Source organism: Hemitrygon akajei, chromosome 12 (genome assembly GCF_048418815.1).
Source record: "Hemitrygon akajei chromosome 12, sHemAka1.3, whole genome shotgun sequence".
NCBI lineage: Eukaryota > Metazoa > Chordata > Chondrichthyes > Myliobatiformes > Dasyatidae > Hemitrygon > Hemitrygon akajei.
In genome coordinates, this window is record NC_133135.1 from 99,754,745 (window position 1) to 99,778,072 (window position 23,328).

At 44.9% G+C, this 23,328-nt stretch overlaps 1 protein-coding gene across 2 annotated transcripts in view; it reads right to left on the reverse strand.

Moving 5' to 3' along the window:
* The window catches only part of LOC140737325 (latent-transforming growth factor beta-binding protein 1-like), a 234,097-nt gene that overhangs the window by 75,969 nt on the left and 134,800 nt on the right, over positions 1-23,328 (reverse strand). For both annotated transcript variants that reach the window (XM_073063756.1, XM_073063757.1), the window contains 9 exons: positions 22,468-22,593; positions 20,954-21,073; positions 17,109-17,234; positions 16,134-16,253; positions 13,809-13,934; positions 12,914-13,033; positions 9,471-9,596; positions 8,991-9,116; positions 6,720-6,842 (listed from right to left, as the gene is read on the reverse strand). In XM_073063756.1, coding sequence (XP_072919857.1) covers positions 6,720-6,842; positions 8,991-9,116; positions 9,471-9,596; positions 12,914-13,033; positions 13,809-13,934; positions 16,134-16,253; positions 17,109-17,234; positions 20,954-21,073; positions 22,468-22,593 — 1,113 coding nt within the window. The remainder of the gene's footprint in view (positions 1-6,719; positions 6,843-8,990; positions 9,117-9,470; positions 9,597-12,913; positions 13,034-13,808; positions 13,935-16,133; positions 16,254-17,108; positions 17,235-20,953; positions 21,074-22,467; positions 22,594-23,328) is intronic.

Here is a 23,328-nt window from a genome sequence, read left to right on the forward strand (position 1 = left end):
GTGGAATGCTCTGCTACAGACTGCAGTGGAGGCCAAGTCTGTGCGTATACTTAAGGCAGAAGTTGATCGTTTCCTGATCGGTCGGGGCATCAAAGGATATGGTGAAAAAGCAGGTGTATGAGGTTGAATGGGATCCAGGATCAGCCATGATGGAATGGCGGAGCAGACTCGATGGGCAGAATGGCCTACTTCTGCTCCTATGTCTGATGGTTGGAGGCGACATTGGATGCATGACAATTCTGGGAGGGTTTGCAAGACATTACTTCCTACAAAGCAAAATCCAGTAGCATGAATGGCCACAGACTTTCACTACCAGGTGAATTCAACACCTTATATGCACACTTTGAAAGGGAGAATATAACTACAGCTGTGAAGATCCCTGCTGCACCCAGTGTGTCACAAGGGGACAGGAGACTGGACCCAAGTGCAGGACACAGGCACTGAAGTACTAGGGGCAGGACAGGAATAACTAAAGGATAGAACCAGATGGGGAGACCAGGGCGTGCGAAAGAGATGGGGCAGGCTAGGTAATCCTGGGGTTCAGAGAGAGTCTGTGGCTCCGCTGGGTCTTGAAAAGTCCGTGGCTTGGCAGGAGAGCTCCCTGGGCGGCCACATAACTCCTGGGCAGGGCCACCTCCCAGGCAGGAACACAGAGGCTCGGGCAAGATGCGGAACACCTAGGCAGGTAGCAGGCACAACCCATCAGAGGTGAGGGGTAGGAAGGGGACAGAGTCCCCCCACCAGGCAACAGCAGTCCAGCCTGCTACCCGGCAGAGACAAGGGATCAGAAGGGAACTTGGTCCAGGGTAACTCCAAGGCTGACTCACAGAACTTGAAGATGAAGCCATGGGCCCTCCAAGCAGGACAACCAGAACAAACAGAGCCGATCGGGAAAACCAGCTCATACAAGACAAAACAGGTTCAGAGCAGGACAACCCCCAACTAGGCTCAGTCCCTTATATCCACCTGCCAGCTGATAGGCAACAGGTGCACCTTCTTAAACCAAGATGATCCTATTTGGCTTAAGGGTGACAGGAGGGACGGCTGCAAGACCCGGAGTCCGGAGTCTGCGGACCAGATCAAGACCCGGAATGCGGGTTCCGGACCGGATCATAACCCTGTGATCTCTGCCTTGGTGGCCGATGTCAGGCTGTCTTTGAAGAGGGTGAACCCTCGCAAAGCAGCAAGCCCTGATGAAGTACCTGGTAAGGCTTACATACATATACTTGCTGTTATTGATTAGTTTATTTTTTTCTTTCTACATTATCATGTATTGCATTGTACTGCTGCTGCTAGGTTAACAAATTTCACAACACATGCTGGTGAAATAAACCTGATTCTGATGTGGTGGTTTGTCTCCACTTACTGGCAGAAGGTGGTATAGCAGTCAAGTCAAGTCACTTTTATTGTCATTTCGACCATAACTGCTGGTACAGTACACAGTAAAAATAAGACAATGTTTTTCAGGACCATGGTGTTACATGACACAGTACAAAAACTAGACTGAACCACGTAACTTGTTACTTGTAACAAGCAACTTGACGTCGCACGTGATGAAGACCATGGAGCAGCTGATAATACAGAATCTGAGGCCACAAACCAGGCACGCCCAGGATCCTCTTCAGTTTGCGTATAAGGAGAAGGTGGGAGTGGAGGATGCTATCACGTATTTGCTGCACAAATCACTCTCTGGGGTCACTCTCTGGGGTCAGACTCTCTGGGGTCACAACTGGGGTCAGTTGTGCTGAGGATTACATTCCTTGACTTCTCTAGTGCCTTTAACACCATCCAGCCCAAGATCTTAAGGCACAAACTAACGGAGATGGGAGTAGACTCTCACATGGTGGATTGGATAGTGGACTACTTGACAGATAGACCTCAGTATGTGCGGTTGGGAGACTGTAGGTCTGACACGGTGGTCAGCAGCACAGGAGCGCCGCAGGGAACCGTACTCTCTCCGGTCCCGTTCACCCTGTACACATCAGACTTCCAATATAACTCGGAGTCCTGCCATGTGCAGAAGTTCGCTGATGACACGGCCATAGTGGGGTGTGTCAGGAATGGACAGGAGGAGGAGTATAGGAAACTGATACAGGACTTTGTGATATGGTGCAACTCAAACTACCTGCGTCTCAATATCACCAAGACCAAGGAGATGGTGGTGGACTTTAGGAGATCTAGGCCTCATATGGAGCCAGTGATCATTAATGGAGAATGTGTGGAGCAGGTTAAGACCTACAAGTATCTGGGAGTACAGTTAGACGAGAAGCTAGACTGGACTGCCAACACAGATGCCTTGTGCAGGAAGGCACAGAGTCGACTGTACTTCCTTAGAAGGTTGGCGTCATTCAATGTCTGTAGTGAGATGCTGAAGATGTTCTATAGGTCAGTTGTGGAGAGCGCCCTCTTCTTTGTGGTGGCGTGTTGGGGAGGAAGCATTAAGAAGAGGGACGCCTCACGTCTTAATAAGCTGGTAAGGAAGGCGGGCTCTGTCGTGGGCAAAGTACTGGAGAGTTTAACATCGGTAGCTGAGCGAAAGGCGCTGAGTAGGCTACGGTCAATTATGGAAAACTCTGAACATCCTCTACATAGCTCCATCCAGAGACAGAGAAGCAGTTTCAGCAACAGGTTACTATCAATGCAATGCTCCTCAGACAGGATGAAGAGATCAATACTCCCCAATGCCATTAGGCTTTACAATTCAACCGCCAGGACTTAAGAACTTTTTAAAAGCTATTATTAATGCTTTTTGAGATAGTGATTTAGATGCATATCATATTTTTTACTGAGTTAAGTATTGTATGTAATTAGTTTTGATACAACAAGTGTATGGGACATAGGAAAAAAAAGTTGAATTTCTCTATGGGGATGAATAAAGTATCTATCTATCTATCTATCTATCTAAAAAAAAACACAGAAAAAAAGCTACACTAGACTACAGACCTACCCAGGATTGCATAAAGTGCACAAAACAGTGCAGGCATTACAATAAATAATAAACAAGACAATAGGGCAGTAAGGTGTCAGTCCAGGCTCTGGGTATTGAGGAGTCTGATAGCTTGGGGGAAGAAACTGTTACATAGTCTGGTTTTGACAGCCCGAATGCTTCAGTGCCTTTTCCCAGACGGCAGGAGGGAGAAGAGTTTGTATGAGGGGTGCGTGGGGTCCTTGCATAACGCTGTTTGCTTTGCGGATGCAGCGTGTAGTGTAAATGTCCGTAATGGCGGGAAGAGAGACCCCGATGATCTTCTCAGCTGACCTCACTATCCGCTATCATTTTTAAAATTGGCTGTTAGTGCATAATACGTGTGTTTTAATTGTGTAGACTCTTAATTGGTTCATCTCTATCTAAGGAATTTCTGTCAGCTTGAGTAATAAAGTGATAGATCTCAAATCTCACCTGTCTTTGCATCTTTTTTAAACTTTAAAATAAATGATCATGAAGAATCAATGAATCAAAGTCTGTCACTCATTCCTCAACTCCTAAATGAATCCAGGGATCGAAAATTACCGAGAACTGATGGGACACAGCCTCAGAGTAGATGGATGCTCCTTTAGAACAGAGATGAGAGCGGTGAAGCTGTGGAGGCCAAATCATCGGGTATATTTAAAGTGGAGGTTGATAGGTTCTTGATTAGCAAGGGCGTCAACGCTTATGGGAAGAAGGCAGGGTTTAGAGGAATAATAAATCAGCCATATTGGAATGGTGGAGCGGATGTAATGGGCTTCATGGCCTAAATCTGCTCCTATGTCTTATGGTATAAAGTGCACAAAAGATTTACGAGGGTGTTGCACAGACTTGAGACAGTTTTAGAGAGAGATTGGCCTTTACTCCTTGGAACATTGAAGAATCAGGGGCGACTTATAGAAACATTTAAAATTATGAGAGGCACATACAAGGTGAATTGTGACAGTCTTTACCCCAGGGGTACAGGGCATAGGTTCAGAGATGGGAAAGATTTAAAAGTGTCCCGTGGGGCAATTTTTCCACCCCGAGTGAGTCTAGGACACGAGCTGCCAAAAGGAACGGTTGAGGCAAATGAAACGGCGTCATTTAAGAAACATAAACATGAAAAAATCTGCAGGAACTGGAAATCCAGAGTAACACACAAAAACTGCAGGAGGAACTCAGCAGGTCAGTCAGCATCAATGGAGATAAATAAACAGTCAAAGTTTCAAACCAAGACCTTTCTTCAGGACTGAGAAGGAAGGGGAAGACTCCAGAATAAAAAGGGGGGGAGGGGGAAGAGGAAAGCTAGAATGTGATAGATGACGCCAGGAGAGTGGGAAAGGTAAAGGACTGGAGAAGAAGGAATCTGATAGGAGAGGAGAGTGGTCTATGGGAGGAAGGGGAGGAGGAGGGGACCTGGGGGAACTGATAGGTAGAGGTATGAGGCCAGAGTGGGTGAAGGGGGGAACAGAAAACTTTTTTTTTACCAGAAGGAGAAATTGTTATTCATGCCATGAGGTTGGAGGCTACTCAGATGGAATATAAAGGTATTACTCCTCCACCCTGAGGGTGGCCTCATCGTGGCTCAAAAGGAGGCCATAGACTGACAAATCGGAGCGGGAATGGGAATTAAAAGTTTTGGCCACCTGCAAGCTTTGTTTCTGGTGGATGAAACAGAGGTGCTCGATGAAGTAGTCTCCCAACTTATGACGGGTCTCACCAATGTAGAGGAGGGCGCAGTGGGAGCACCGGAAACTGGACACCAGACATAGCATTGTGGGTGTACTATGTTGGTGCTGTAATGTATGGCAAAACCTTCGAGCTTCCCCCAGCACATCCCCTAGGTTCATTGCTTGTTAACACAAATGATATATCACACGATATGTTTCATTGTACACGTAATAAATAAATCCAAATCTGAATCTGATCTGAACTACTTGAACAGGTCCATGGAGGGAGAGGGCTGAGAGCTGGCGTTCCCAACCTTTTTAATGTCATGGACCAATACCATTAAGCAAGAGGTTCATGGACTCCAGGTTGGGAAGCTCTGATTTATGGAAATGATTTCTATGGTGACTAGAGGGTGTACAAGAGCGAGATATACAAACTAGTTGAGTGGTGTCACAGCAACAGGCTTGAACTAAACAGCAGTAAGCCCAAAGAGTTGATTGTGGACTTCAGGAAGGATAAGACGAGGGAACACAAATCAATCCTCATAGAGGAATCAGAAGTGGGGAGAGTGAGCGGTTTCAAGTTCCTGGGTGTCAATATCTCTGAGGATCTGATCTGGTCCCACCATATTGATGCAACTATAAAGAAAGCAAGACAGTATCTATATTTCATTAGGAGTTTGAGATTTGGTTTGTCACCTAAAGTACACAAATACTTCTACAAGGTACCATGGAGAGCATTCTGTATCGCCGGCTGGTATGGTGGAGGGGGTGGGTGCTACTGCAGAGAGTCGTAAAGTTTGTCAGCTCCATCATGGGGACGAGCCTCTGTAGAATCCAGGACATCTTCAAGGAAAGATGCCTCAGAAAAGCAGCTTCCATCATTAAGGACTCCCACCATCCAGGACATGCCTTCTTCCCATCATTAATGTCAGGGAGGAGGTACAGAAGCCTGAAGGCACACACTCAGTGATTCAGGAACAGCTTCTTCCCCTCTGCCATCCGATTCCGAAATGGACATTGAACCCATGAACACCACCTCACTACTTGTTTGTATTTCTATTTTTGCATTATATATTTAACTATATTAATATACATATATATACTCTTACTATAATTCAGCTTTTCTTTCTACGTGTATTACATTGTACTGCTGCCACAAAGTTAACAAATTTCACGACACATTAAACCTGATTCTGATATGAGCCAAACACAGGCAGATGGGACTAGCTGAAGTGGGAATCTTGGTTGCTATGAAGCTGTTGGTCTGACAGACACTTTGGCCCACCAAATTATGTGCCCATTACAGGAGTCCCACTTGATCAGAATCAGGTTTAATATCACTGGCACGTGTCGTGTAATCTGTTGCCTTGCGGTGGCAGTACGGTGCACCTTCTGATCACCGTCCCATCGACTCCCCCCGCCCCCCACCCAGAGGCAGATACCTAGTAATATCTACTTCTGAGGTTTCCTGCAGTCTACTGTTTCGAAACCTCACCTCGTTCTGTTTACCCCATGATGACCTTTCATCCTCTGTCACAAGGGAAACAAGCCTGATCTGTCCATGTATCTAAAATGCCCCACCCTAGGGTTAGGGTTAGGATGCAAATGCTTTTATTGGGATCTTCCACCTCCCGACACCCACTTTAAAGTTTAGAGTTATAAATGAGCTAAGGTGGGTGGGGTTATTACTTATGTTTGATGCTGCAAGGTGTTTTATTGTAGGGAATGGGTGCTATGACTTGTGGGATGTCAGCCAAAGTTTCTGGGGATGTGGAGGGAAGAGTTAGGAATAGAAGTAGGGGTAGGGGGATGGGGATCTTATTGGGATCCTACTCCTCCTTACTTCCATCCATCAATGCTCCATCCTAGGGTTTAGGGTTACATGCTTGGGACAATTTGCAACAGCCAGTTAAACAACTAATGAACATGTCTTTACGAAGTTGTATCACAGGTAAGAGAACTGCAAAGACTTACAAACTCCATACACAGTGCTGGGGGGGGGGGGGGGGGGGGTCAGCATCAAACTAGGTCACCGGAGCTGTGATCAGTTCCAAGAAAGTAACTAATAACAGTGGAGAAGACGTCCAACATCCTACCTAGACACTGAGATCGATCCGCATCGACTCGGAATCCAGGTTCACACGAGCACTCAAATGAGCCGACAGTGTTGGTGCAGCGCCCTCTGCCACAGCGGCCAGCGGTGGTACACTCATCAACATCTGAGGGAGATAGGAGAGACAGACGGAACTTAAAGTCAGCATGGAGCCAGGCCATTCGGCCCACTACACTGTCACTGGCCAGTGGGCACACGTCCATATTAATCCCACCCAACAGCACTTGGCCTTTTAGGTCCAGATGAGTCACGCGCTCGTCTCTCGTTTGTTATGTGACGTGTTGTATGACGTGGGCCATCACGGTGACCGTGATTGTTCTTGGTAAATCTTTCTACCAAAATCATTGGTCTCTGCCTTCATCTGGGCAGCACTTTTACAAGAAAGGTGACCCCAATCATTATCAATACTCTTCAGAGATTGTCTGCCTGACGTCAGTGGTCACATAACCAGGACTTGTGATGTGAACCAGCTGCTCATACGACCATCCACCACCTGCTCTCATGGCTTCACGTGGCCCTGATCGGGGGCGGGGGGGGGGGGGGTGTTGCTAAGCAGGTGCTACACCTTACCCAAGGGTGACCTGCAGGGTGGCAGAAGGAAGGAGCACCTTAGGAGATGTACCTCCACCTGTGGGGAATAAGCAGAAGCAGGAATAAGAGATGGAGAAGGTGACAAGGAGATAAAGGGGAGAGAGGGGAATAGAGAGTAGGGAATGAATGGGGAAATGGAAGGTAGGTTGAGGTAGTGAATGAGGGCAGAGAGACAAAAGGATATTAATTCAAATGTCAAAATGATTGAATGCTGAAGAGCAAGATGCAGAAAAGAAAAATGTCAGAATGTGTAAGCGTGTGACAAAGAGAGAGACGGAAAGAAATTAACTTTGAGGTAAAGAGAGAGACAGTGTGTCTGCTAAATACACTTTCTCATGAATATTTACAAGCAGGCTTGTAATATGAGGAGTGTTTGATGGCTTTAGGCCTCTACTCACTGGAATTCAGAAGAATGAGGGGTGATCTTATTGAAACCTTTGAATGGTGAAAGGCCTTGACAGAGTGGATATGGAGAGGGTGTTTCCTATGGTGGGAGAGTCTAAGACCAGAGGACACAGCCTCAGAATAGAGGGACGTCCTTTTACAATGGAGATGAGGAGGAATTTCTTTAGCTAGAGTTGTGTGGAATTTGTTGCCATAGGTAGCTGTGGAAGCCAAGCCACTGAGTACGTTTAAGGCACAGGCTGATAAATTCTTGATTGGTCAGGGCATGAAGGGATACGGGGAGAAGGTGCAGGAGATTGGGGCTGAGAGGGAAAATGGATCGGCCGTGATGAAATGGTGGAGCAGATTTGATGGGCCAAATGACCTAATCCTACTCTGATATCTTATGGTCTTAGGATCTTATTTACAACAAAATGTATTATACAGACATATTCTCTCTCTCTTCCCTCTCTTTGAAGTGGGAAATAATCGGTAAGCTTCAGATAAAATTGCAGGTAAAGATTGGACAGCTGAGGAAATGCAGAGCAAGGCTGGAAATCTAATGCAGGTTGCTGAGGCTGGGGAAGGGGTATTCAGTAGTGTGATCGCAGCCTGCCTGAAACACCAATGCCTTTGAATGGAAAATCCTTCGAAAGGTCGTGAATTCGGCCCAGCACATCATGAGTAAAGCCCTCTCAACCATCGAGCACATCTACATGAAACGCAGTTGTAGGAAAGCAACATCCACTGTCAAAGATCCCCACCATGCAGGACATGCTCTTTTCTCACTGCTGTCATCAGGTAGAAGGTATCAGGACTCACACGACCAGGTTCAGGCACATTTACTACTCCTCTTGAATAGAAGAGGATAACTACACTCACTTGCCCATCCACTGAGATATTCCCACAACCGATGATCTCACTTTAAGGACTCTTTATCTCATGCTCTCATTGTTTATTGCTATTTGTTGATATTTGCATTTGCACAGTTTGTTGTCTTCTGGTTGATCTTTCATTGATCCTGTTATGGTTACTATACTGGAGATTCACGAGTATGCCCACAAGAAAATGAATCTCAGGGTTGTATATGGAGACAGGTATGTACTTCGATAATAACATTTACCTTAAACTTCGATTGGAGAGAGGCACAGGGCGGAAAGAGAGATGGGAAGGGATATGGTGGAGTTTTCAGAAGGAAGAGAGAACTAGAAGCGAGAAAGGAAGAGGGAAATTCAAATCACATTGACGTATCACTGATGTGTAATCCAGGAAACCTCACCTAAGCAAGTAGAGAGGTCAGGAGAAGTGGTGAATCCCTCAGCACAGAGACAGGTGTAGGATCCTGCACTGTTCAGACACTCTCCATATGGGGCACAATAATCTCCTTCAAAACATTCATTGATATCTGAAAATACAAGAATAAGTGTCACATGAGCATTTGAAAATCTTCTCCCCATGTCTGAGGTGAATTTCCAAGTTTAGCCAAAAACATTGCTGCACAAACAGGAAATGGTCCAGAGTGGTAATCCTGGGTCAAGCATTGAAAAGCATGGGGCACAAATGCAGGACACTAGCGCTCGACATAACAGCTAGATACAAATGCATGGCACAAACACAGGACAACATTCCCAGAGTTGAGTGTTCCAGCCAGGAAAGGCCAAACTTTTCATCACTCTGGAAAAGGCTGATTTGTATACAAGTGAACTATGAGAACCAGTGGGTGAGTCTGTTGCACCGTGGGTAGAGTCGATGGTCAGACCTGCACACTGGTTGATGTCAGCACGGAGCCGGTATCCAGGGTTACATCTGCACCGATAGGAGCCTTCGGTGTTGACGCACATTCCAGCCTCTCCACAGGTTGCACCTCTTGCACATTCATCAATGTCTGGAAAAACATGTCACCCATTACAGCAAAACCACTACAACATAGTCCATTATCCAATGTTACCAACAGTGCTCCAAATCTCGTAATTCAGCTTGATATCTGCACTATCACATTCTTCTAATATTCAAAAAAATTATCTACCTCTTTATTGAATATACATGAACCTTTTGGGTAGAGAATTCCAAAGATTCACCACCTACTGAGTGAGAGATTTCTTCTCATCTAAATCCTCTGAACATTCTTCAGCTACCACACTAAAAATGTCTCTTTTTAAACAGACTATAAACTTACGAGGTGCTGCAGATGCTGGAAATCCAGACCATTCAGTTTCGTAACTTCAAAACTTTAAACTAATTCAAAGGGTGACACGGGTATCCAAAATGCGGATCTAACTTTGAGTTTTACTTTTAGTGAGGTGCACACGTACCACGTGGTGGCATGATGATAATTCACACATTTTTACATGTAACCCGTAATGAATTATTACAACAAACAAGAATGCTTAATCAAAAAAAACTATATATATCTATATATTTAATAAATAAATATTTAAATATTGCTGAAATAATAAATGAACAGCGCAGAGTAACAGGCACAAAACGCTGGAGGAATCTAGCAGGTCAGGCAGCATCTATGGAAAAGAATAAACTGTCGATGTTTCGGGCTGAGACCCTTCATGAGAACTACAAAGTGTAGAAAGGGGGAAGAAGTCGGTATTTCTCTCTGTAGATGATCTCTTTAATGAGATTCCCATTTTGAACCTATTGACATTGCTTACCATGCGATGGACAGTTAAAAAAGTGTTCCTCCACATGCTTTGTTTGGCATGTCAGGCGGCAACCCTGCTGTTTCTTTAGCGTTTGTTTGTTTTAACGAGGCCAAGTTGCTAGCTCAGTGCTCAACCCAGCATGGAGCCAGCCACATCCGAACCCGGGACCTCTTGTCCGAAGTCCGGGTGCAGATACCACAACACCACTGGCACAGACAAATGGATAGTTAGCAGATCCCAAATTAACCATACCTATATTAGCACAGAACTTATATGCTTCCTTTATGTACAAAAACCAAATAAAATCCATTTTTTTCTCTCAATGTGAATTGTTCTTGGACTTAGGTGCAATGGAATTCCACAATGAAAGAATTCAGAGCAGGTTTCCCAACCGGCGTCCGTGGCATAAAAAAGGTTGGGAACCCCTGGTATAGATTTACTCTTACCTACTCTACAATATCACTACCATAGAGGGTGTGACAAAACGGTTAGATGGAGATTTACCCTGCAGTTAATTTATACTGTTCCTGCTGTGCGATGTTCAATGAGATATACTCTATATCTAACTCATGTTGTCCCTCTGTGACAGTATGTGACAAAGGGAGATTTACTCCATCATTAATCCAGTTTCTGAACCACTTGAAGGGATAGTGAAGAAAAATATTTAATCCCTAACTCATTTTGTTCCTCATGTGATGGGAGAGTGTAGAAGGGACTTTCCTCTCTGTCTACTCCGTGCTATCCCTGTCATGGGAGTGTTTGATGGGTCGGCACAGAGCAGGTTTATTTTAGAGCAAGTCTGTGTTGTCCCTGCCAAGCAAATGTCTAATGGGATAGTGTAGAAGGAGATTCACTCCATACCTAATCCGCATTGTCTGTCCTGAAAGTTTTGGATGAGACATCAAAACAGTGAGCTGCTGGTCGCCCTCTCTCATTTGATGCAGAAGATTCAAAGATTCAAAGTACATTTATTATCAAAGAATGTATAAATGATACAACTTTGGGATTTGTTTGCTTACAGGCAGTCGCAAAGCAAGGAACCTGAAAGAACACAATTAAAAAAAAGACCAACCCCCTCAGAGAAAGAGAGAAAATACAAATCATGTAAATAATAGAAGGGAACACCAACAAGAGCATTCTGAACCAAAATGATCCAAATCCCCAGAACAGCCTAGAGTACACCCGAAGCCTCGATATTCAGTTATTCAGATCATGATATTAGTGGGGCAAATCACCGCAAAGTTTGCAGGCACAAAGCACAGCAGTTGGGGTCAGTCTCACAGTCTTAGTGTCATGAAGAAAGGGATGCCCAGTCTATCCAGGCTGACGTTTACGTTATCTAAACAGCGGATCACATCTCGCATTAGAGCCCAGGCTCTGCTGCGTTGAATTGCTCCAGGCCTGGAATTCGCTGCCGAAGAAGCTGTTCTCAACCTCTCCAAATCATGCTCAGAGCAATCCAACCCCTCCTGATACTTGGCACCCAATCTTTCCACAGTGGATCGTACCTCACATTAGAACCTGGGTTCTACCATGACAAATCACTTCGGGGCCTAGAAAATACTACCCAGCTCATTCACTTCAGGCCAAGATGTCACTGCTGAAGAAGCTGTTCTTAACCTCTCCAACTCTGCTTGGCACTTAAAGTGATCCAACCTCACCCAGCTCTTGACCATCTGCCTTTCCAGTCCATGTGGGCGGCAGTTAAATCATCCAAAGGCAGATTGTATTAGGACCCGGCTTCGCTGCACGAATTGCTCCAGGCCTAGCACATGCCACCCAGCAATTTGCTTTGTGCCTAGATTGCACTGCCGAAGAATCCATTCTCAACCTCTTCAAATTGGCTCGGCATCTAGAGCAATCCACTCTTACACCCAATTTAGTTGGAAGGGCATCGGAACTCCACAACCTCGACTTCTCCTCTCCGAATCGTTCACTCCAACCAACATGGCTCCAACTCCGCTGTGTTGATTTTGTAGCGTATCAGCAAGGCCCATTTCTCCAATCCACCACCTCTCATTGCCTCTTCATTCCTTGCAGAGATATTTTACTACAATTTATTTCAAAAAAAGTGTTAGTAGTAATGGTTTAATTGAATTAAGAATGTTTTTCAGTCATTTCTCTCTCACTTGCTGGAGAGAGAGAGAGAGAGAGAGTCCATCTGAGATACTGAAGTGTTGGGATAGACCGAAGGTTTTGATGGACTCTTGATCAAGGTCCCTTTAGGGACATTGCTATTCCTTGCATGGTGCAGGGAGGATGAGTCGATGCTTTTGCTGTAGGGAGGGGGAGGGTTGATGCCACTGTTGCTACTTGTGTGTGTGAGGAGGAATGGGGTTCTGATGTTTTCTGCCATTCATTCTTTGGGGAGTTTCCTGTTTTGTGGATGATTGCAGAGTAAGAATTTCAGGTCGTATACATTCTATGATATTAAATTGAACCATTGACGGTTAGAGGAAGCTTTTCTCTCTATTTGCTGAGTAGGTCTGATGACTCCCATGTGCACAAGGCTCTAAGTGCTACAGGTTAGAGACACTAACTGTTTTACCTGTACACTTTCGATCCTGGATCTGGTATCCTGTGGGGCAGGGGAGGCAGTGGAAAGATCCAATGGAATTCACACACTCTGAGTTTGGACAAATGAGCTCATTCAAGCACTCATCGATATCTGAAAGAAAGCAGAATCCATGGAGAGTTAGGAGATCACTGTCCCTGGATGGCTGATAAATCCCTCACCTCTGCTCTTGGTTTTAACCTTTACTTTCATGGTGACCACCTCCTCCCTCTTTAACTCCAACAATTCTGTCTCAGCTCCTGGCACATTCTAATTAATTAATTCTGTCATTACACCCTGTCTTCAACTTAAAATTAAACCTTTTTATCTGTCCTGTCACCTTACAGACTCTGAAACTTCCTCCAAAGGTTTGCTCCCACATTCCCTGTGTTCCTCTGGATATGGGAAGAGCTGGGAATATGGGGGCAGGTGCCTGCTTCCTCATTTGTAAAGGGTCAGAGAGATAGGTCAGATGTTGGATAGATACTGGGCCTCACTGTTCTGGCTAGATGACAACAATTGCCTGGAGACTCAGTTAGGACCAAAAGACCATTCCGTATCCCTCCATGACCTGACTAATCACAAATCTAAACATCGGCCTTAAATATACCCAATGATTTGGCCTGCTCAACTGCTTGTGACAACGTATTACACAGATTTACCATTCTCTGGCTAAAAAAAATTCCTCCTCATTTCCATTCTAAGTGGATGTCCCTCTTTTCTGAGGCTGTGCCCTCTAACTTTAGACTCCAGCATCATAGGAAACACCCTCTCCACATCACTCTGTCGAGGCCTTTCAACATTCAAATGGATTCCTCCATCCCACCCTCAATCCATCCCCACCCATCCCATCGAGAGAGGCCGAGGTGTAAGAAACTGCTGACATTACCAGTACAATCTGTGCCTTGAGAATTGGCCACAAACCCTCTGGAGCACACACAACGGTAACTGCCAACCACGTTCTCGCATCGACCATTGGGGCAGGGTGAAGGCCTTTGTCCACATTCATCCACATCTGTGGAAAACAGAAAACACTCCAATCCTGGGAATATTAGATACCTGACCCAATTCTGAGACTCTGACATTGGTTATGAACCAACACTAAACTACTCTTCAGGCAGTTGGACATTGTGGCTCATCCAATGTTATGCATATTGTAGTTTTTCCAAAGTAGCTACCAGATGTCAAGAATCCTCTTCATCTTTACTCAGTAACATCTCCCCCAGTAAGCTGTTATATCCTTTGTTTGGTGGCACGACAGGGGAGCTGTACATCCTCGGTTTTAGCGACAACTAAGCTTCAAGTGTGGGGTTGCCTGCTGCTGCAGTCCAGGAGAGGAGACATTGGAGGTGGTGTAGCGAGTCCTTGCTCGGTTGGGGGCTGCCCTCCAGTCGGTGGTCTTGAAGCAGATAATAGTGGATAAATCCCTAGGGCATGACCAGGTGTATTCTAGGTCATTTTGGTAGGAAAGGAAGAAAAATACTGGAATCGTGGTAGTGATTTCAGTATCTTCATTTGCCACAGGTGAGCTACTGGGAGACTGCTGATGTTGTGACTGTATTTAAGAAGGTCTAAAACACAAAGTTTACTGCAGATGTTGGGGTCAAAGCAACACCTACAACAAGCCGGAAGAACTCAGCAGTCGGGCATCATCTGTGGAAAAGAACAGTCAACGTTTCTGACCAAGACACTTCGTCAAGGGTTTCGGCCCGAAACGTTGACCGTTCATTTCCACAGATGCTGCCCGACCTGCTGAGTTCCTCCGGCTTGTTGTACGTGTTGCTTTAAGATGATCTACACACACCAGTCCTGGAAGCACAGGCCAGTAAATCCTGACCTCACTGGAGGGAAAGTTACTGTAAGGATTTCTGAGGGCTAAGAGTTAATTGCATTTGGAAAGACAAGGACTGATTAGGGATAGTCAGCATGGTTCATGGGTGATGATGCTTCAGAAGTTTGATAGGTTCTTCATGAGGAAGCGACCCACAGGATTGACTTGAGTAGCATGGTGGACGTTGTCTACATGGACATTGGCAAAAGGCCTTTTACACGGTCCTGTATGATGGGTTGGTGAAGAAGGTTAGAATACAAGGAGGGCAGAAAACTGGATACAAAAGGAATCTGGTTGTAGGAGGCAGAGGGTGAGTGTGAGAGTTGGTTTATAGATTGGAGACCTGTGACCAACAATGAACAGTTGGGATTGATGCTGGGTTCATGGTGGCTCATTATATAATTTAACAATTTGTTGAAATTGTAGATTACCAGATTAGTACGTTTGTAGATAACACCAAACTGGTGTCACCCAGTACATGCTCTCTTCTTACTGCTGTCATCAGGAAGAAGTTTCAGGAGCCTCAGGACTTACACCACCAGGTTCAGGGTCAGTTACTACCCCTCAACCACCAGGCTCTTAAACCAGAGGTGATAACTTCACTCTACTTCGATTGCCCTGTCATTGAAATGTTCCCGCAGGCAATGGACTCACTTTTTCACACACTTCATCTCATGTTCTGGATATTTAGTGCTTATTTATTTATTATTATTGTTTCTTCTTTTTGTATTTGCACAGCTTGTTGTCTTCTGCACTCTGGCTGAACTCCCTAGTTGGGTGGTTTTTCACTGAGTCCCTTGTAGGTATTATTCCATAGATATCTTGAGTATGCCTGTGAGAAAATGATTCTCAGGGTTGTCTATGGTGACGCATATGTGGTTTGATAATAAAATTTACATTAAGCTTCCAAACAGCATGGAGAAAGATTTACTCTGTACCTACCATACAATATCATTACCATAGTAGGGTTAACAAAACAGTTCAGATGGAGATTTGCCCCACAACTAATCTACACTGTTCCTGCTGTAGGATGTTCAATGGAACATGAAGACATACTCCACATCCAACTCACGTTGTCCCTCTGTGACAGTGTATGACAATAGCAGATTTATTCCATAATTAATCTGGCTTCTGCACTGCTTGAATGCTGTTTTTGATGGAGCAGGTGGGTGAGGGTAGAGGGGGCTTTAGAGTTCTAATGTTTTCTGTCGGTCATTCTTTGGGTTTTCTCTGTTTTGTGGATGTCTGTGAAGAGTACTGGTTCAGATTGTATGCATTTTCACAGTTAGAGGAAGCTTTTGTCTCTATTTGCTGAGTAGGTCTGATGACTCCCATGTGCACAAGGCTCTAAGTGCTACAGGTTAGAGACACTAACTGTTTTACCTGTACACTTTTGATCCTGGATCTGGTATCCTGTGGGGCAGGGGAGGCAGTGGAAAGATCCAATGGAATTCACACACTCCGAGTTTGGACAAACGAGCTCATTCAAGCACTCATCAATATCTGAAAGGAGGAAAAATCCATGGAGAGTTAGGAGATCACTGTCCCTGGATGGCTGATAAATCCCTCACCTCTGCTCTTGGTTTTAACCTTTACTTTCATGGTGACCACCTCCTCCCTCTTTAACTCCAACAATTCTGTCCCAGCTCCTGGCACATTCTAATTAATTCTGCCATTACAGCCTGCCTTCAATTTAAAATTAAACCTCTTTATCTGTCCTGTCACCTTACAGACTCCATGGGGTCTGCTCTCACGTTCCCTATGACTTTTTGGATGGAGGAGGAGCTGGGAATATGGGGGTAGGCGGCTGTTTACCCATTTGTAAAGGGTCAGGGTGATGAACCTGTGGGTCAGATGTTGGATAGATACTGCAGCGCGGTGTACTGGCTAGAGTGACTACAATTACCTGGAGACTCAGTTAAGACCATAAAATATAGGAGAATTAGGCCATTTGGCCCATCGATTCTGTTCTGCCATTTTATTATGGCTGATCCATTTTTTCTTCTCAGCCCCAATCTCCTGCCTTCTGTCCATATCTCTTCATACCCTGACTAATCACAATTCTATCAATGTCAGCCTTAAATGACTTGGCCTCCACAGCCACTTGTGGCAACTATTTATACAGATATACCATTCTCTGGCTAAAGAAATTCCTCTTCATCTCTGTTATAAATGGATATCCCTCTATTTTCAGGCTGTAATCTCTGGTCTTAGACTCCACTATCACAGGAAACATCCTCTCCACATCCAATCTGTTGAGGCCTTTCAACATTCAAATGGATTCCTCCATCCCACCCTCAATCCATCCCCACCCATCCCATTGAGAGAGGCCGAGGTGTAAGAAACTGCTGACATTACCAGTACAATCTGTGCCTTGATAATTGGCCACAAATCCTCTGGAGCACACACAACGGTAACTGCCAACCACGTTCTCGCATCGACCATTGGGGCAGGGTGAAGGCCTTTGTCCACATTCATCCACATCTGTGGAAAACACAAAACACTCCAATCCTGGGAACATTAGATACCTGACCCAAGTCTGATTGCAACTGGGCTCTGACATTGGTTATGAATCAACACTCAACTACTCTTCAACCTATTGGACATTGTGGCTCACCTGATGGTACTCACATTGTAGCTAATCCAAAGTAGTAACTGAATGGCATGAATTCCCTTCATCTCAACTTAGTAACATCTCCCCCAGCAATCTATTACAGTGACAAGCAAAAGTTTGGACAAATTTCTGTTACTGTGAATAGCTAAGCGAGTAAAAGATGACCTGATTTCCAAAAGGCATAAAGTTACAGATGACACATTTCTTTAATATTTTAAGCAAGATTGCTTTTTTATTTCCACCTTTTACAGTTTCAAAATAACAAAAAAGGAAAAGGGCCTGAAGCAAAAGTTTGGGCACCCTGCATGGTCAGTACTTAGTAACACCTCCTTTGGCAAGTATCACAGCTTGTAAACACTTTCTGTAGCCAGCTAAGAGTCTTTCAATTCTTGTTTGGGGGGATTTTCGCCCATTCTTCCTTGCAAAAGGCTTCTAGTTCTGTGAGATTCTTGGGCCGGCTTGCATGCACTGCTCTTTTGAGGTCTATCCACAGATTTCTGATGATGGTTAGATCGGGGGACTGTGAGGGCCATGGCAAAACCTTCAGCTTGCGCCTCTTGAGGTAGTCCATTGTGGATTTTGAGGTGTGTTTAGGATCATTATCCTGTTGTAGAAGCAATCCTCTTTTCATCGTCAGCTATTTTACAGAGGGTGTGAAGTTTGCTTCCAGAATTTGCTGGTATTTAATTGAATTCATTCTTCCCTCTACCAGTGAAATGCTCCCTGTGCCACTGGCTGCAACACAACCCGAAAGCATGATCAATCCACTCTCGTGCTTAACAGTTGGAGAGGTGTTCTTTTCATGAAATTCTGTACCCTTTTTTCTCCAAACATACCTTTGCTCATTACGGCCAAAAATTTCTATTTTAACTTCTTCAGTCCACAGGACTTGTTTCCAAAATGCATCAGGCTTGCTTAGATGTTCCTTTGCAAACATCTGATGCTGCATTTTGTGGTGAGGACGCAGGAAAGGTTTTCTTCTGATGACTCTTCCACAAAGGTCATATTTGTGTAGGTGTTGCTGCACAGTAGAACAGTGCAGCATCACTCCAGAGTCTGCTAAATCTTCCCGAAGGTCTGTTGCAGTCAAACGGGGGTTTTGATTTGCCTTTCCAGCAATCCTACAAGCAGTTCTCTTGGAAAGCTTTCTTGGTCTTCCAGACTTCAACTTGACCTCCATCATTCCTGTTAACTGTCATTTCTTAATTACATTATGAACTGAGGAAATGGCTACCTGAAAACGCTTTGCTATCTTCTTACAGCCTTCTCCTGCTTTGTGAGCATCATTTATTTTAATTTTCAGAGTGCTAGCCAGCTGCTTAGAGGAGCCCATGGCTGCTGATTGTTATGGACAATGTTTGAGGAGTCAGGGTATTTATAAAGCTTTGAAATTTGCATCAACTGGCCTTTCCCAACGATGACTATGAACAAGCCATAGCCCTAATAAGCTAATTAAGGTCTGAGACCTTGGTAAAAGTTATCTGAGAGCTCAAATCTCTTGGGGTACCCAACTTTTTGCATGGTGCTCCTTTCCTTTTTTCACTCTAAAATTGTACAAAACCAAAATAATACACTAATCTTGCTTAAAATGTTGAAAAGAATGTTTCATCTTTAACTTTATGACTTTTGGAGATCAGTTCATCTTCTACTCAGTAACTATTCACAGTAACAGAAATTTTGACCGGGGTGCCCAAACTTTTTTATGCCACTGTATATCACTTGTTTTGTGGTACGACAGACGGTGAGGGAGTTGTGTGGCCTTGGTTGTAGTGAGGACTAGGCCACAATCTGTAGAATTAGTTGCCACAGGGGGCTGTGGAGGCCAAGTCATTGGGTATGTTTAAGGCAGATGTTGATAGATTATTGTTAGACAGGGAATGATATGATACAGGGAGAAGTCAGGAGATTAGAGCTGCTGCAGTCCAGGAGAGGAGACACTGGGGGTGGTGTAGTGTTGTCCATGCTCAGTTGGGGGCTGTCCTCCCATTAGTGGTTTTGAAGCAGATAATAGTGGATAAATTCCTAGGGGATGACCAGTTGTATTCTAGGTCATTTTGGTAGGGAAGAAAGAAAACTACTGCGATCATGGTAGTGATTTCTGTATCTTCATTAGCCACAGGTGTGCTACTGGAAGATTGCTGACGTTGTGACTGTATTTAAGAATGTCTACATGGACCAGTCCTGGAAGCACAGGCCCGTGAACACAAACCTCACTGGAGGGAAAGTTACTGAAAAGGATTCTGAGGGCTAAGAGCTAGTTGTATTTGGAAAGACAAGGACTGATTAGGGATAGTCAGCATGGCTCATGGGAGGGTTAGAAAATTTGATACAAAAGTGATTTGGTGTTAGGAGTCAGAGGGTGAGTGTGAGAGTTGGTTTACAAATTGCAGACCTGTGACCAACAATGTACAGAGGGATTGGGGCTGGGTTGATGGTGGCTCATTATATAACTTAACAATTTGCTTGAGATTGTAGGTGACCTGATTAGTATGTTTGTAGACGACACCAAACTGGTGTCACTCAGTACATGCTCTCTTCTTACTGCTGTCATCAGGTACAAGGTACAGGAGCCTCAGGACTTACACCACCAGGTTCAGGAACAGTTACTACCCTTCAACCATCAGGCTCTTAAACCAGAGGTGATAACTTCACTCAACCTCACTTGCCCTGTCATTGAAATGTTCCCGCAGGCAATGGACTCACTTTCTAACACACTGCATCTCTCGTTCTCGATATTTAGTGCTTATTTATTTATTATTATTGTTTTGGCTTTTTGTATTTGCACAGCTTGTTGTCTTCTGCATTCTGGCTGAACTCCCTAGTTGGGTAGTTTTTCACTGAGTCCCTTGTAGGTATTATTCCATAGATTTCTTGAGTATGCCTGTGAGAAAATAATTCTCAGGGTTGTCTATGGTGACTTTTATGTGCTTTGATAATAAAATTTATATTGAACTTCCAAACAGTATTGGAGGAAGATTTACTCTGTACCTACTCTACAATATCACTACCATAGAGGGTGTGACAAAGCAGTTTAGATGAAGATTTACCCTACAACTAATCCACACTGTTCCTGCTGTGGGATGTTCAATGGAACACTACGATGTACTCTATATCCAACTTCCGTTGTCCCTCTGTGACAGTGTATGACAAGGGGAGATCTCTTCCATAATTAATCTGGCTGCGGGACCACTTGAAATAATAGTGAAGAAAAGATTTAATCCCTAACTCATTTTGTCCTTACTGTGATGGGAGAGTGTAGAGGGAATTTCCTCTCTGTCAACTCTGTGCTAGGTAACAAAGTTTAATGTCACCTGGGGGACTTTGATTTGTGGGGTTCAGAGAGGAGGGTCAACGTTTTTGCTGGAGCAAGTGGGGGAGGGGAGAGGGGGCTTTGGAGTTCTAACATTTTCTGTCGGACATTCTTTGGGTTTTCTTTCTGTTTTGTGGATGTCTGTGAAGAGTACTGGTTCAGATTGTATGCATTTTCACAGTTAGAGGAAGCTTTTCTCTCTACTTGCTGAGTAGGTCTGATGACTCCCATGTGCACAAGGCTCTAAGTGCTACAGGTTAGAGACAATAACTGTTTTACCTGTACACCTTCGATCCTGGATCTGGTATCCTGTGGGGCAGGGGAGGCAGTGGAAAGATCCAATGGAATTCACACACTCCGAGTTTGGACAAACGAGCTCATTCAAGCACTCATCGATATCTGAAAGAAAGCAGAATCCCTGGAGTAAACACGAGGAAATCTGCAGATGCTGGAAATTCAAACAACAACACACACAAAATGCTGGTGGAACACAGCAGGCCAGGCAGCATCTATAGGGAGAAGCGCTGTCGACGTTTCGGGCCGAGACCCTTCGTCCGGACTAACCGAAAGGAAAGATAGTAAGAGATTTGAAAGTAGGAGGGGGAGGGGGAAATGTGAAATGATAGGAGTAGACCGGAGGGGGTGGGATGAAGCTAAGAGCTGGAAAGGTGATTGGCGTAAGTGATACAGAGCTGGAGAAGGGAAAGGATCATGGGGCGGGCGGCCTCGGAAGAAAGAAAGGTGGGGGGGGAGCACCAGAAGGAGATGGAGAACAAGCAAACAACTAAATATGTCAGGGAGTAAGAAGGGGAGGAGGGGCATTAACGGAAGTTAGAGAAGTCAATTTTCATGCCATCAGGTTGGAGGCTACCCAGCCAGTATGTAAGGTGTTGTTCCTCCAACCTGAGTTTGGATTCATTTTGACAATAGAGGAGGCCATGGATAGACATATCAGAATGGGAATGGGACGTGGAATTAAAATGTGTGGCCACTGGGAGATCCTGTTTTTTCTGGCGGCATCCCTGGAGTGTTAGGAGATCACTGTCCCTGGATGGCTGATATTTCCCTCACCTCCGCTCTTGGTTTTAACCTTTACTTTCATGGTGACCCTTTCCTCCCTCTTTAACATTTCTGTTCCAGCTCCCAGCACATTCTAATTAATTCTGCCATTACACCCTGTCTGCAACTTAAAATTAAACCTCTTTATCTGCCCTCTCACCTTACAGACTCCATGAATCTTTCTCCATGGGGTTCTGCTCCCACATTCCGTGTGTTTTTTTGGATGGAGGAGGAGCTGGGAATATGGGGGTAGGCGGCTGTTTACCCATTTGTGAAGGGTCAGGGTGATGAACCTATGGGTCAGATGTTGGATAGATACTGGGGCGTGGTGTACTGGCTAGAGTGACTACAATTACCTGGACACTCAGTTAAGACCATAAAACCATAAGATACAGAAGCAGAATTAGGCCATTTAGCCCATCGAATCTGCTTTGCCATTTTACTATGGCTGATCGATTTTATCATTTCAGCCCCAATCTCCTGTCTGCTGTCCATATCTCTGCATGCCCTTCTCTGGCTAAAGAGATTCCTCTTCATTTCTGTTATAAATGGATGTCCCTCTATTCTGAGGCTGGGCTCTCTGGTCTTAGACTCCACCACCATAGGAAACACCCTCTCCACATCCACTCTGTCGAGGCCTTTCAGCTTTCAAATGGATGCCTCTATCCCACCCTCAATCCATCCCCAACCATCCCATCGAGAGAGACCAAGACGTAAGAAACTGCTGACATTACCAGTACAAGCTGTGCCTTGAGAATTGGCCACAAACCCTCTGGAGCACACACAACGGTAACTGCCAACCACGTTCTCGCATCGACCATTGGAGCAGGGTGAAGGCCTTTGTCCACATTCATCCACATCTGTGGAAAATACAAAACACTCCAATCTTGGGAACATTAGATACCTGACCCAAGTCTGATTGCAACTGCTCTCTGACATTGGTTATGAACCCACACTAAACTACTCTTTAGGCAGTTGGATATTGTGGCTCATCTGATGGTACCCATATTGTAGTTTCTCCAAAGTAGTTAGTGGCATGAATTCCCTTCAACCCAACTCAGTAACATCTCCCCCAGCAGTCTGTGATATCACTTGTCTGGTGACACGACAGACGGCGGGGGAGTTGTGTGGCCTTGGTTGTACTGAGGACTAGGCCACAATCTGTAGAATTAGTTGCCACAGGGGGCTGTGGAGGCCAAGTCATTGGGTATGTTTAAGGCAGATGTTGATAGATTCTTGTTAGACAGGGAATGATGTGATACAGGGAGAAGTCAGGAGATTGGGGCTGCTGCAGTCTGGGAGAGGAGACACTGAAGGTGGTGTAGTGTTGCGTCCATGCTCAGTTGGGACGCTGCCCTCCCGTTGCTGCTTTTGAAGCAGATAATAGTGGATAAATCTCGAGGGCATGACAGGTCATTTTGGTAGGGAAGGAAGAAAACTACTGGGATCATAGTAGTGATTTTCATTAACCACAGGTGAGCTACTGGAAGACTGCTGATGTTGTGACTGTATTTAAGACTGCATGTTGTGACCAGTCAAGGCAGTACAGGCCAGTGAACCCTGACCTCACTGGAGGGAAATTTACTGGAAGGGAT